This window comes from Girardinichthys multiradiatus, chromosome 8, assembly GCF_021462225.1.
Source record: "Girardinichthys multiradiatus isolate DD_20200921_A chromosome 8, DD_fGirMul_XY1, whole genome shotgun sequence".
NCBI classification, from domain to species: Eukaryota; Metazoa; Chordata; class Actinopteri; order Cyprinodontiformes; family Goodeidae; genus Girardinichthys; species Girardinichthys multiradiatus.
Genome location: NC_061801.1, coordinates 7,441,808 through 7,454,457, shown reverse-complemented (window position 1 = coordinate 7,454,457; position 12,650 = coordinate 7,441,808). Strand labels below are relative to the sequence as shown.

General features: G+C 39.8%; 1 protein-coding gene across 3 annotated transcripts in view; it reads left to right on the top strand.

Annotated features, from left to right (window-relative positions):
* Nucleotides 1-10,925, top strand: part of zfyve16 (zinc finger, FYVE domain containing 16) — a 32,362-nt gene extending 21,437 nt beyond the window's left edge. For all 3 annotated transcript variants that reach the window (XM_047372907.1, XM_047372908.1, XM_047372909.1), the window contains 8 exons: nucleotides 153-235; nucleotides 1,042-1,146; nucleotides 1,664-1,814; nucleotides 1,948-2,028; nucleotides 3,360-3,522; nucleotides 4,408-4,513; nucleotides 4,601-4,777; nucleotides 6,895-10,925. In XM_047372907.1, coding sequence (XP_047228863.1) covers nucleotides 153-235; nucleotides 1,042-1,146; nucleotides 1,664-1,814; nucleotides 1,948-2,028; nucleotides 3,360-3,522; nucleotides 4,408-4,513; nucleotides 4,601-4,777; nucleotides 6,895-7,056 — 1,028 coding nt within the window. In that variant the 3' untranslated portion in view covers nucleotides 7,057-10,925. The remainder of the gene's footprint in view (nucleotides 1-152; nucleotides 236-1,041; nucleotides 1,147-1,663; nucleotides 1,815-1,947; nucleotides 2,029-3,359; nucleotides 3,523-4,407; nucleotides 4,514-4,600; nucleotides 4,778-6,894) is intronic.
* The last annotated feature ends 1,725 nt before the right edge of the window (nucleotides 10,926-12,650 follow it).

Genomic DNA, 12,650 nt, shown 5'->3' with positions numbered 1-12,650 from the left:
TTTTATTTAGGATCATGTCTGCTGTTCTCACACAGATTCATGCTTTAGATGTTTGTCCAAATGTTACATCTAGGTAATTATCCTATTATTCTTCAACAAATGTGATAAATAATCATTAACTTCAGAGTGTTTGATGTATGCATGTTTTCCAGTGTACCCAACTACTCTGATAAGTGTTCGTTTTCGGGACTCCGTGTATCGAGAGACGGGCCACACCATTATGAATTTACTGGCTGTAAGTACCACAACACAAGCAGGTTGCTCCCATCATGTCGAAACTAAAGCAATCGTCATGTTTGTAATCCAGCTAAAGATGAGTTTAATTTTTCACCAGCTCCTCTCAATGCTACCCAAGACAAACTAAACGTCCTTTAAGGTGGTGGACTCTGTGACCCAGAAGGTTTTTGTTTTTACCCACAAAAGCTAATCTTCATTAAATTGTTATTTTCCAGAATGTTTTCTAAAACATAGGTTATTTCTCATGTGTTTTGCACCCACAGTGTAAATGTGGTTTATTTCTGCTGATGCTGAGAAGGTCACTTCTACTTCCAGAGGTTTGATAAATAAGCTGTGGTGGAGTTTTCACTGGGACATGAATATTGAGTCAGTTTGAAATATTTGGCGCCCTCCAACCCACACTTGGTTCAGGGTAGCTCTAGAAACGGCTACCCCCCTAAGAACATCTGCTTTCTGGGGTAGATTTCTGCTCTGGTTTAGCCCTGGTTCCTGCAGTAGAAACAATGGGGTTAAAACGGACCAGTCCTCACTTCCTAGCTATATAGATGTCATGAAGCCTGTATTGAATTAGGAATGTAAAGTTATGAATGTTTTGCAGAGGAATCTAATGATTAGCAATGCAGCCTGGAACATTTAACACAGCTGATTGCAGAATAAATATATGACTTCCACAGCATCCTTTAACGCTTTATTGGTGCTTTTAACAACAACTGCATTGTCAAGTATGCATTTGATGACACTGCATATATGAAATCAGTCTCAGATTTACAGATTCTCATAAAGTTTTTAACTGTCTTCCTCCAGGACCTTAGGAACTACCAGTACAGCCTGTCAGTGGTGGAAGGCCTGAGGATCCACATGGAGATGGGACACAGCTACATTGAGATCCCCAAGGCTAGTTTTAGTGAGGTAAGCTTTCAATTTCAGTTAAAGCTTGCTTTCAAAGTTGTTGACTCTGCAGTATTTGAAGGCTGTTAAAAGCGAGGCTCCCTCCCTACCAATTAGTCCTGTCTTTTGTAAATGATCAGATCTACAGGACAAAATCAAGCTTTGTCTGTCTGTTATATTCAGAATCAGTCTTTAAGGATTATAAAGTTGGACTCAAAAATCCAGAAAAAACCAAGAACACATTTAGCAGAATGATTGAATGATGCAACTGACTCCATGCTGATTTAACTGAGTTACTTTGTTGCCCAGGTTTGACTGGCCACAGCTACAGATTATTGCTCTGTACTTTATGGAGAAAATAAACCCTATGGTCTTCTAGATACTGGTCAAACTGTAGGTGGACGCTGGCATTTGCCCATCATTTAATGTTCAGTGAATATAATAAAGTCTTCAGTTTCTTCTCTGTTGTCACATTTTATCTGGAAGTGTTGAAAGCCACAGATCTCAGCAGACAGAAATGGTTTTCTGTCTTTCACAGATGCAGAAGGTGGTGAATTCCTCTAATGAGCATGTCATCAGCATCGGAGCCAGTTTCAGCCAGGAGGCCGACTCTCACCTTGTGTGCTTTCAGAACGAGGAAGGAAACTATCAAACTCAAGCCAACAGCAAGCCAGGGAAGACTCGCACAGGTCAGTCTGCTGCAGACTCATTACTTAATGGCAAACTGGTGGCGCTGCACTAGCCTGGAAAGGAACACACATGTATCTGATGAAGTGAGGGCATCATTGTATTTGTACCACTTTTTTCTGTTTATTTGAACAGTGACTGGAGCCAGTTTTGTGGTATTTAATGGAGCGCTGAAAGCCTCGTCTGGTTTCATTGCCAAGTCCAGCATCGTTGAAGGTAAAGCTACTTTTGCCTCTTTTCCACTGGCTCCATTTGGCCCAACTTGACTCCACTCAGTTCGCTATGTGAGTTTTTCCAAAACAGTTTTTTCTGTACCGGTACCTAATTGTTTGGTCCCTGGTCCTGAGCAGGTCCGACTGGGGCTGAGTCGGGACCACATGTGACGTGAACAGACCGCTGTTCACTGATTGGCTTTGGGAGGAGGAGAAATGAGAAGGTTTTCGTTGGGACAGTGCAGGAAAAAGTTCATAAAACTCAAGAGCAACTACAATAATATTAAGGACCACAGTGGCCGGAGCGGTTCAAACATATAATTTTACCATTTACAGAACATAAACCATGACTGAAGGCTGACAGAAAAGAAAAAGGACAAATCAGCTTTCTGAATTACACGCAGGCAGAGTGCTGTATGTAATAACATCCTAAATCAGCTGATCACACGTAATATCAACACAAACACTTTCCCCAAAACACACAAAATACCACCATGAAACAATGTGCTTGGTTTGGATATTTATGGTCCTTAAGAGAACCAGCGTCTGCAGGAAGAGGGAGCAGGCAGAGAGCAGCTGCCCATAACCAGACTGCCTGCATCGGACCAAACAGGAGGACGAGTCTGCTGAATCTGCGGTGCACGAAAATCCAATATCCTACCTAAAACTAACTTCAAAGGTCATAAATACGCGGTTTTGCGCTTTTAACTCCTTGTCCTCGTTATTGCCAAGGCTGAGACAAAAACTTCCTCGTAAAACCCAAAATAGGAACTTCAGGTAAACTTTGGAGCTTCACCATCCAGACAGCAGCGTCTCTCCTCTCTGCTTCTCCTGCCACAGCCCCTAACATCAGAACCCCTGAGCTTTCTTTCATAGGTTCTGGTGGGGCTGTGTTCCAGATAATTATCCCAGTGGTTCCTTTTAGACATAAAAAACATAATACAATCTTACATATATATTAATACAAACATTAGTATTTAGTTTATGTTTTTATTTTCTATTCATTTCACGCCGATTACTTTAATGTGACAATGTAACACAGTAACGTTAATAGCAGCACAGCGCTCTACACTCTTGGCTGGAGGCGGGGCTTCAGCCATTGGGGGGTCAGTGGAAACACAACAGTTACAGAACCAAGTGGAGCGAAACCGAGTGGAGCGAAACCGTGTGGAGCGAAACCGAGTGGAGCGAAACCGAGTGGAGCAGAGCCGCGCCGGCTAAAACAATCCAGTGGAAAAGGGGCATTACAGTCAGGCCTTAGTGCTAGCATGTCAGTGTGTGAATAACAGGTGAGGCATGGGGATCTCTCTGATCCACGGTTATTTTGTTTTTCAGATGGGTTGATGGTTCAGATCCCACCAGAGACCATGGAGTCTTTGCGCTCCGCCCTGAGGGAGCAGACGGACTTCCATATACCTTGCGGCAAGAACGACGGTGGAGAGGTCAGGGAGAACGTCACGGTTCGCTGGGTCGACCAGACGTCTCCCGTTAACTCTGGGTAACAGAACATACATGTCTATTTACTTTACATCCCAATCTGCTTCATTGGTGTTCCAACAGCAACCTTCACAATAATCCAAAAATAAGTCTACTTTTACAGCTAATTTGAACAGTACTGGCATAGATGCAAGAGACTGCATAATGTGCAACTATTGCCAGAAGATCAGAGACAGATTGCACAACCCATTTAGATTTGGTTCCCTGTCCTCCCCAGCATCTTCTTTTTGATCTGTACGCAGGGCTCCTTTGCAGTTTGGGGTCATACAGAATTTGACATGAAAATGTGTAGGAAACCTGGTACCAAGCACAACAACAAATATATTTGTGTAATGTGCCAACATCTAATACTTGATAATAAATCATTTACTAGTAAGCATGTTTACAGACCTACTGTATGTAGGGTTGTTGTTGCTAAATATTTACCGATCACATGACCATTCAGCCCAGTTAACATGAAATAATATGCACACTGACTCAAAAACACAAATCTGCTGTTTTTTTGATTCAAACTGTATTTTATCAGTTTTTGCTCCCATGTTATCCCAAGGATCAGGAAATAAAAAGTTGTGCATCTTTTTTTTTTTACCTTTGTGTTTAAAAGGCTTGTTGGAACAGGACTGAGGGCTATATGTCGCAGTCAGGTGGTCCACTATGGACTTGTTACCCAGGCTATTTAGCCATTAATGGACACACAAACTGTTTATTCCAACATCTTCATTGCATGCCTGTCATGCTAGATTAAATCACTCGTTTACATGTTCAGTGAGCAGGTTTTATCCAAATCGCTTATATGGTGTAATACTGTGCAACACAGATTTAACCAGCAGCTTTTATTTGATGCACTAACTATTTCCTGTTATTTTGTGGTTTTACTGGTCTCCAGTAAAACCAGTGGGGTTGATGGCAGACCTCTGGATGGGGTCCCCAGCGTGAGAATGCAGCAGGATGCTGAGTTTGAATCCGACAGCCTCTCCATTAGATGCACCGAGGTGAATTTTCTATTTTCGTGAGCAGACTGTTCCTCTTGTCTCCTGCCCTGAGCTCTACAGATGTGTGACATGAGGCGATCTCTGCAGGTCTTCTACCAGTTAAAGTCTCCTGACTGCAGCCTGGTGTCAGTGTTGTCGTCCTGCAGCATGTTTCAGAAGGAGATCGCGTTTGCAACCTGCAGCACTTTGGTTCCTCACCTCTCTGTTCTTACGTCAGCTGGCATCAACTCACTCTGGCTTCGCATCTCCACGCAGGCCGACATGGTAAAAACTAAAACGGGGCTTGCAAAAACTTACGTAGCCTGCTATGCTTTAAAGCCATGTTAGAATAGTATTAATATTATCAAATATGTTTCATGAGTTAAAATGTTTACATAAGTAGAATTTTTAAAGGTGAAAAACATTTATTTAATTTAAAATATTTTCATGGTTAAATCTGAAGTGCCTTGCGAAAATCTTCAAACCCATTGAACTTTAATTTTGTCACCCACAAACTTGAATGTGTTATCGGTATGTTATGTGACATTTTAAATTCATAGCCCTTAATTGTGATGTGGAAAACCAAAATGCTCGTCTAGATTTACTCACAAATAAAAAAAGTAACTTCCTAAGACAGTAGTCTGTAATTACACTACACAGTATTGCATTAATTAGCTGCCATTACAGCTGCAAGGCATCAGCCAGATTGAATGGTGTTTGAACAGCAATTTCCCAGTAAAGATTCTCAGTTGGATTTAGGTCTGTATGTCTCTTAAATCTAAATTCAAATTTGTTTTGGTAATAGCCCCTTTTCCACTGGAAGCTCCAGGATTTAAAGCCCCAGGATTTGTTTTACCCAGGTAATTGTGTACCCTTTTTTTTTCCATTGCCAAGGACTATTTATTGAAATCGGCCTAATGACCTATGGGGAAGTTGTGAAGAAAACTGCAATACACCTTCAGTCCAGCAGATGGCATTACTCATTTAATCTGTTTATAGAACTATTAGCTAATAAATAATCATTTTGTGTCCACTGTTAAACAATCAATGATGAACAGCTTTAGAGTTAATCGGCTGATTAATTTCTTGAATTATTCCTTAAGTTGCACTGGATCCATATCAGGAAAAGTTTAAATCATGATTTTACATTACATTTTTTACCAACCTCCGTCTGGCCATAGTTGTTGCTTTACAACTGCATGATTCATTTACAATAATGACTAAACACTGATTAACACACTTGTTTTTCATTAATCATCCGGTAAATTCATATTAGACAAGTACAGAACAAAACAAAATGTATTTATTACAATAAAAAAAAAACCTGATAACCAGTCCAGAAGTACAGGGAACTCATACTTAGACTGTCTAATCATAAGCAAATATTTCTATAAAGTAGAAGATGGTTAAACAGTGGAGTAGATGATAGCTGGACATTAAGAGGATCACGGAGCTTCTGTGGACCTGGAACTGTTGTCTCTAAACTATTAAATATTTTTAATATTAGATAAATAAATATATATCAGATAAATAAAACAGTTAATGCTCTATTAATTTGGGTTTACATGAAAAGACTATTGTATGTACATGGAAAATTTAAGTGCTCTCATCATCAGCACTGCATTAAAATATTTGTCTTACAGAACTGTGGTGAAGCAGTTTCATAGTTAATGCGAACAATAACATAAAATGTCACAAATATCCAGCGAAATATATTCCATTTTCTGATACTGGCAGTTATTCACATACCTACTGGATGCTTTATATTCACTTTCAGCCGTCACTAACAGATGACAGGTTCGGGAAATCCCTGAGGGCCGGGCCGAGATCCGGCAGTGATTAGTGGGGAAGTCCCAGTCCGTTCGCCCGGTTAGCTTAGTTGAGCAGGTGGACCTGCTGGTAAGCAGAGCTCCGAAAACTCAGAAAAAACATTAAAGTGTAGGTTCATTCTTGATGAACTGACTGCACAGAAGTTTTGAGATCTGCTTTCTCGCTTAAAAACATCTTAAAACTACTTTTGATGACAAATTAATTGTATACAAACGATTAATCTGTATAGTAACCTCTGCCATAACTGAAGCTGCTGGTGCCATGTCTCGCTGCGGCACACAACATCACCCCTTTAACAAATCCTCGCCCAGGGGAAGCTGATAAGACCATGTCTAGACCAGGACCATTTACCTGTGAAAGCAAAGCCCCGGGAAAGTGAAATTACCCAGGTCAATTTGTATCGAAACGCGATCTGGGCTTTCTAGAGGCAATGGAAAAGGGGCTAAAGTGACAAAATCTGAAAAGGTTTAAGAGGTGCGAACACTTTTCCAAGGTACTGTACTAAATTTGAGGTAAAAAAGTGAAAGCTACATGGGTTCATCTGTAGTGGTTGTGTTTATTTCCCCATTCAGGTGGAGTACCAGGCAGGAGCTGGAGGCAGGCTCCTCCCTCAGCGCTACATGAATGAGATGGACGGGGCTCTGATTCCCGTCATTCATGGAGGTAGTGCAAGTGTACCACAGGCTGCCATGGACATGGAGTTGGTCTTCTACATCACACATGCTTTGCAGTGAAAAAAATAACCAACTCAAAAGTACTGTAAAAAAAAAAAAAAAATGCAGGCGCAGAGCAGATGGTGGTCCAACACCCAGGGGATGGATGCCAACCTATTTAAAATGGATTTCTGTCGCCATGCTCACCAAAGCTGCTACATCACCTAAAGCCAAACACTAAACCCAGAAACAACACAGAACCAAACCGGTCTTCTCTGTTCTGCCTTCCTGGCTCTCTGCTCACCTCCGGCCGCTGGGAGCTCCTCTGTGAATGTCACTACAGACCTTCTAGAAAATGTCTCATCTGGATGTATTCATTATAATTTCAAATGGGCTAATTGACTGAAATGACAGCAGAGAAGAGATCAGGTGTTGATGTACTTGTTTTGGTATGCTGGAAGAATGAAGAGTTATCTCTTAGAGTTATCCTCTTATTGGATTTTGCGGAGCTATAACAGGAACACAGCGAGCCTCATGTAAGAACACTTCGTGTCCACATCCTACACATTGTTCATTTTTGTCCTACAGGTTTCCTAATGGAAGTATTTCGTTTTCAGATCATCTGCTCAGACGCTTGTTTAATGTTGCACGGCTTAGTGTCAGTTATTTACAACCCATAAAAGTAAAGAATAATACGTGAACAGAGTTTGGATAAAATATGCATGAAGACGAACCATTCGTTCTTTTTTTCCAAGCTAACAACTGCAGAGAAAGAAAACCTGTCAGAAATACTATAAGTTTAAACAAATCACCCATTTTAACAGCTCATATTCAGATCAGCTGATGAGGACTTTTTTTCTTTAAGATTTTCCATCCTGCATGAGGCTCAGTTTGTGTTCCTTGTATGGAGTTTATCCATTCGTTTGAAAACATAAAGTCATCTTGTCAAAAATTTCATTGAGTGGCATAACATCCTGTCAAACATTTACAAAATATAACTCCAACCTGACTGGACTGGATATTATGAAATAATTATGGGAATCAAATATTCCCTTTTGCTCCTGGTAATGGGATTTCTAACAGGTAGCTGAGCCTAAGAAATCAGGTAGGCCTGTTCAGTCTCTATTGTCTTCAGCAGCATTCCTCATATAACCTCTTCCACTGGCTTAAAGTTAGAAAAGGTGATTATTTTGTTGCGATTTTTGTTTTTGTCATCTCTCCCTTTTACCACTTGTTTTTTCTCATTTAACCTGAAGATTGCTAACTGGGTTTAAGAAACAGATTGCACATTAGGGAAAAGCTCCAGTTTCACCTCGTTTAGGGCAAACATTCGGCCTGATAGCACTTCTGAAACTCCTAAATAGCTTAGATTTAAAGAAAGAAAAGCAGATTAAATGATTAATCAGAACGTTCGTTTCCACAGCCTCATTGTCTAAAATATTTGAATGTTTAATCTTTGGAGATTTTTTGTCTCAGTATAACAGAAAGTGATCTGAATATCTTGAGTTTATCTAAACCCGCTCCACCAAGCCCACCCATAACAACCAATCATATGCAGAGCTGCACTGATCAGCATTTTGCGACCAGTTTCGTATCCCTGGGATTTGGAAATGTTTAACCTGCCATTATTGTCTTTTAGGCGATACCAATATCTCTTTCAGGACTTTGATAAAGGAAGATATAAGAAATGGTCATTAATTACTTACCAGTTGAGATGATGTCACGCTGCTGTGTGAGAGAGCGGTCACTATAAAACATGTTTTTTTCTATTTTGGAACAAAGACAAAGCAGACATTTTAAGCTGTCCCCTGCATCTTATATCAGCAAATAGCCCTGTTAGCGCAGCTAGCAGTAACCACCAGCAGTCTCTGTGTGTTCCCCAGAGAAGGCAGATCTTTACCTAAACTCAGAGAATCAATCCTAAAGGGTTGGAAACATATCCAAATCCATAATAGACAGAGGTTGAAAGTGCAAAAGAATAAAACCATGACTCTTTGCTGTTATATGTTTAGCCTTCCTGTTATCTGCTGAAAAGCGTGCTCTTTCTCACAGCCTGCATGAACCACAGACATTTCTCTGTTATAGAAAGCAGTATTATTTCCAAACGCTTATCACATCTCTGTGCTTCATTTTCAAACGCCTCCCCACAGTAACAACTTGCACAGCGAGAAGTGGTGTTACTTGGCTTAGGTACGGTGTGTGTTCACTGGTTGGAAAAAGAATGGATTTTTGCATTTCAGGCCAACTGGTCAAAGCTGGGCACCATCGATTTCTTTTTACATCCAAACCATATGGAATTTACTTGGTCATCTATGCATCTTGATCACGCCTATTATAACATTAACTATGCATCCAACGTAAACCGTTTCAAATATCTGCTGAGATGAACTTGTGGATGGGGTCGGATCAGACCACTGAAGCTGACCAATAGGAGCTTGTTTAAACTTCTGCTGTTTGATGGAACCATTAAGATCCTGATTGTTCTGTTTCAGAGAAGCAGAGAGATGAGCGCGTTCAGGAAGTAGCTTTGTGCACTCCTGAACAGTTTTCTAGTTTTAGGACAAGGCGCAGTGTTTTTCAGCTTGTCTGACTTTTCAGGCAGCTTCATCCATATGTATAAAAATGTGCAAAGATTGTATAAAACCTTTTTTTAATTATTGCAGAGATATTTTTGGTATAACTAAAAGTAAAATCCAGGTTAAGACTAAACTATGTTTTGGTCGGAGCTAATGTACTTTGAGAAGAAAAAAGAAGCAGATATAGTTGTCAGAGAGCATAGGTTTGACACGAATGTTTAAGTGTGCCGTCACAAGCCTTGACCACCTCCACAGGTTGTAGTTTAACTGTCAGCAAACAGAGGCAGAGAGTTTTGTGCTTTGGGTTGGTTAGATGGGGTATTTGTTGTTTCGTGACAGTAGGTGATTATTAAACCAGAGTTTGAAGTGAGAAGAAAATTAAGATTATATTTTTGTAGTTCATGTAAATCAACATTTTCTTGATCTGAGACCTTCATATCTGTTTCATAGTTTATATGTTGGAACTGTTCGAGCCAGAAAGGGTTTCTTCAGATAAGTCAAACCAGGCGAACTTTCAGCCCTGTACGAGTTGTTTTTAGAAAACAGCAAACCTGTCAGCTGCAGGTACAGACTGCTGACCTTCAGCTAAGCTGCTGGTGTGACATCTTGACAGGTGGATGGAGACATATCAGCAACTGCTGGCTGAAAGGACACTAAACCTTTGCATCCCGTTGCAACATTTTAGATACTTTCACTACAGGAATGCAAAATAATGTTAGTTTCCAGAGAAATGGAGAAAGTAAGACTGGCCTTGGTGATTAATTAGGGTCCAGTCCAGCATGTTGCCTGGTGGGTCTGGTTCTGCTCCTTACAACCCTGACGATCTGTGTAAAACAAAATCTACTTTCATTTACTCAAAACATATTTTTTTGTTGAATTTATTTGTTATATGTTGTGATTTTATTACTAAACAATCCAGTTAGTGTTTCATACAGTTGCACCATCGTAACCCATTAGTGCGAACGAATTCACGATTACATTTTTTTAAGTGAAGCCCGCATGATAAATCTGATGCGTTTTTGACGTGAGCGATCAAACCTGTAGAGTTTAATTAGTGGAGGACGTATTGATCATTCCAAAGTACATGTCTGTTTCACCGCTGAACTTTGGTTCAAGGACGTCTGTTTTCCGTATTCTTTATCTGGATGCTGACATTTAGGGGAGGGAAAATACTATAACGATGAATTATTCCTTTCTCTGTTGATTTAAACATGTACATTATGCCATAATGAGAAGGACGTTTAGGCTCTCCGATTGTTTTTGAAGTGTGATTTCTTGTAAATCATCTATTTATTCATGACACCAGCTTTATTTTGGTGGCCTATGGGTCTAAATAGCTTGTGTATTTAAATAATAAAATTACTTTTATGAAAATGTCTGTAATGTTTTCTTCAAACTAACCCTGACTGGTGGGAATAAATGCAGGCTAACTCAGTTTTTAGGGATTTTAAGCTTCTACTTTACATATTAAAACAGAACTTTCTAGGTTATTTCTGTGTTCATTCGTTTTCATCGCCACTGGATTGTTTTTCTTTTTTAATTAAAAGTATTATTTTTCTACAGCTGTTACATGCAGTGCCTTCCAGAAGTATTCCTTACCATTTCCACATTATGTGCTGTTCCAACTACAAAGGTTAGTGTATTTTATTAGGGCTTTATGTGGTTGACCAACACAAGCTAGTGCAGAATTGTGAAGTGGGAAACGATACATAGTTTTGCAGACCTTTTACAAATAATCTTAAATGTGTGGTCGGCATTTGTTCCCAGCGTTTTACTCTGCCACTTCAGTTCCTTTCAGAATCCACCGATCTGTTGAGGTAACTATTAGTTTTAGACTTCACAGATCTGCCCTTTTATGGAGGAGTAGCACAAGCCAGTCATGTAGGGGACTCAGCAAAGATCTGGAAGATGATGCTCTAATCAGATGAGAACCAAATGGAGATTTTTGGCCTACATGTAAAACTTATTTTTGTGGTAGAAAAATAACATTTTCAGTCAGTTGGTGACCTTTGTCTCTGTGCAGTTTTTCATTGGTAAATTGTCATCTATATATTCATTCTTGGTTTATTGCCTCAGGACTTGTCCTCTTACATGACACCTAAACACACCAGTTAAAGTCTGCATTGTCATCACTCTGTGTTCCCCACGGTCCGTACAGAGTTAGGAAGAACAGCCTTCTCTTACGCTGCACCTTCAACCTGGAATCATTTTCAACGGAAACTGTCGGGTCAAATTTCTTGCAACAATGTCAGAACGTTCTTGCTCTTGATCTTAAATTGTGGTGTTCTGAATGGGATTTAACTTCTAACAGGCCTCTCTTGTTAATTAGAACTTGTGTCTCAATGAGACTACCTGTGGTTTAATAATGACAGAACGGTAAATAGAAAATTTCGATGCCTTGGAAAAGAGCCCTCATCATAACCTGATCTCTTTATGACCTAAAATAGCAACCACCCCCTCTCCCTGTCCCTAAATTTATGGCCTAAGTTATAATCAGGGCCCAGAGCAATGCCTCTACAGAAGGCTCTGTTTGTCCCAGGGAGGGTTCTGGGGACCAAGAGTCCCAGATAAGCCTGCCACTGTATCGGGGTTTCAGTTCCAAGAATTACCATCTTGAACCTGTTATAAAGGGATGTTCTTTGTCTAGTTAGAACAGTGTTGGAAGGGCTGTTGAAAACATCTGACTGTTGGGGACTGCTCTCCCATGCGCATGGTAATCAATAAAGCTGACTTGAGTGACAATCTCCGATCTCTTCTGTTGGTAAATACGATTTTTTAACAACACTATACTTTCCAGACTTTGTTAAAAAATGTAAAAATGAAACCGAAAAACGTCTTTCTATCCATTTCATAGTTCTGCACTACTTCATGTTAGTTTGTCACATCAAATCCCAATAGAAAGCCTTGAAATATGTGGTTGTAAATTAACAAAAAGTACAGGGGTTATAAATACTTTATTTATAACAAAACATTCCTAAAATTATTCTGATAAGAATGACATTTTGGATGAGAGGTGAAGCATTTTTTTAAATTATTATTTGAACACATAAGAAAGCAATGACTATATAAGTAACAGCAGATTGCATACACTTGTTACTC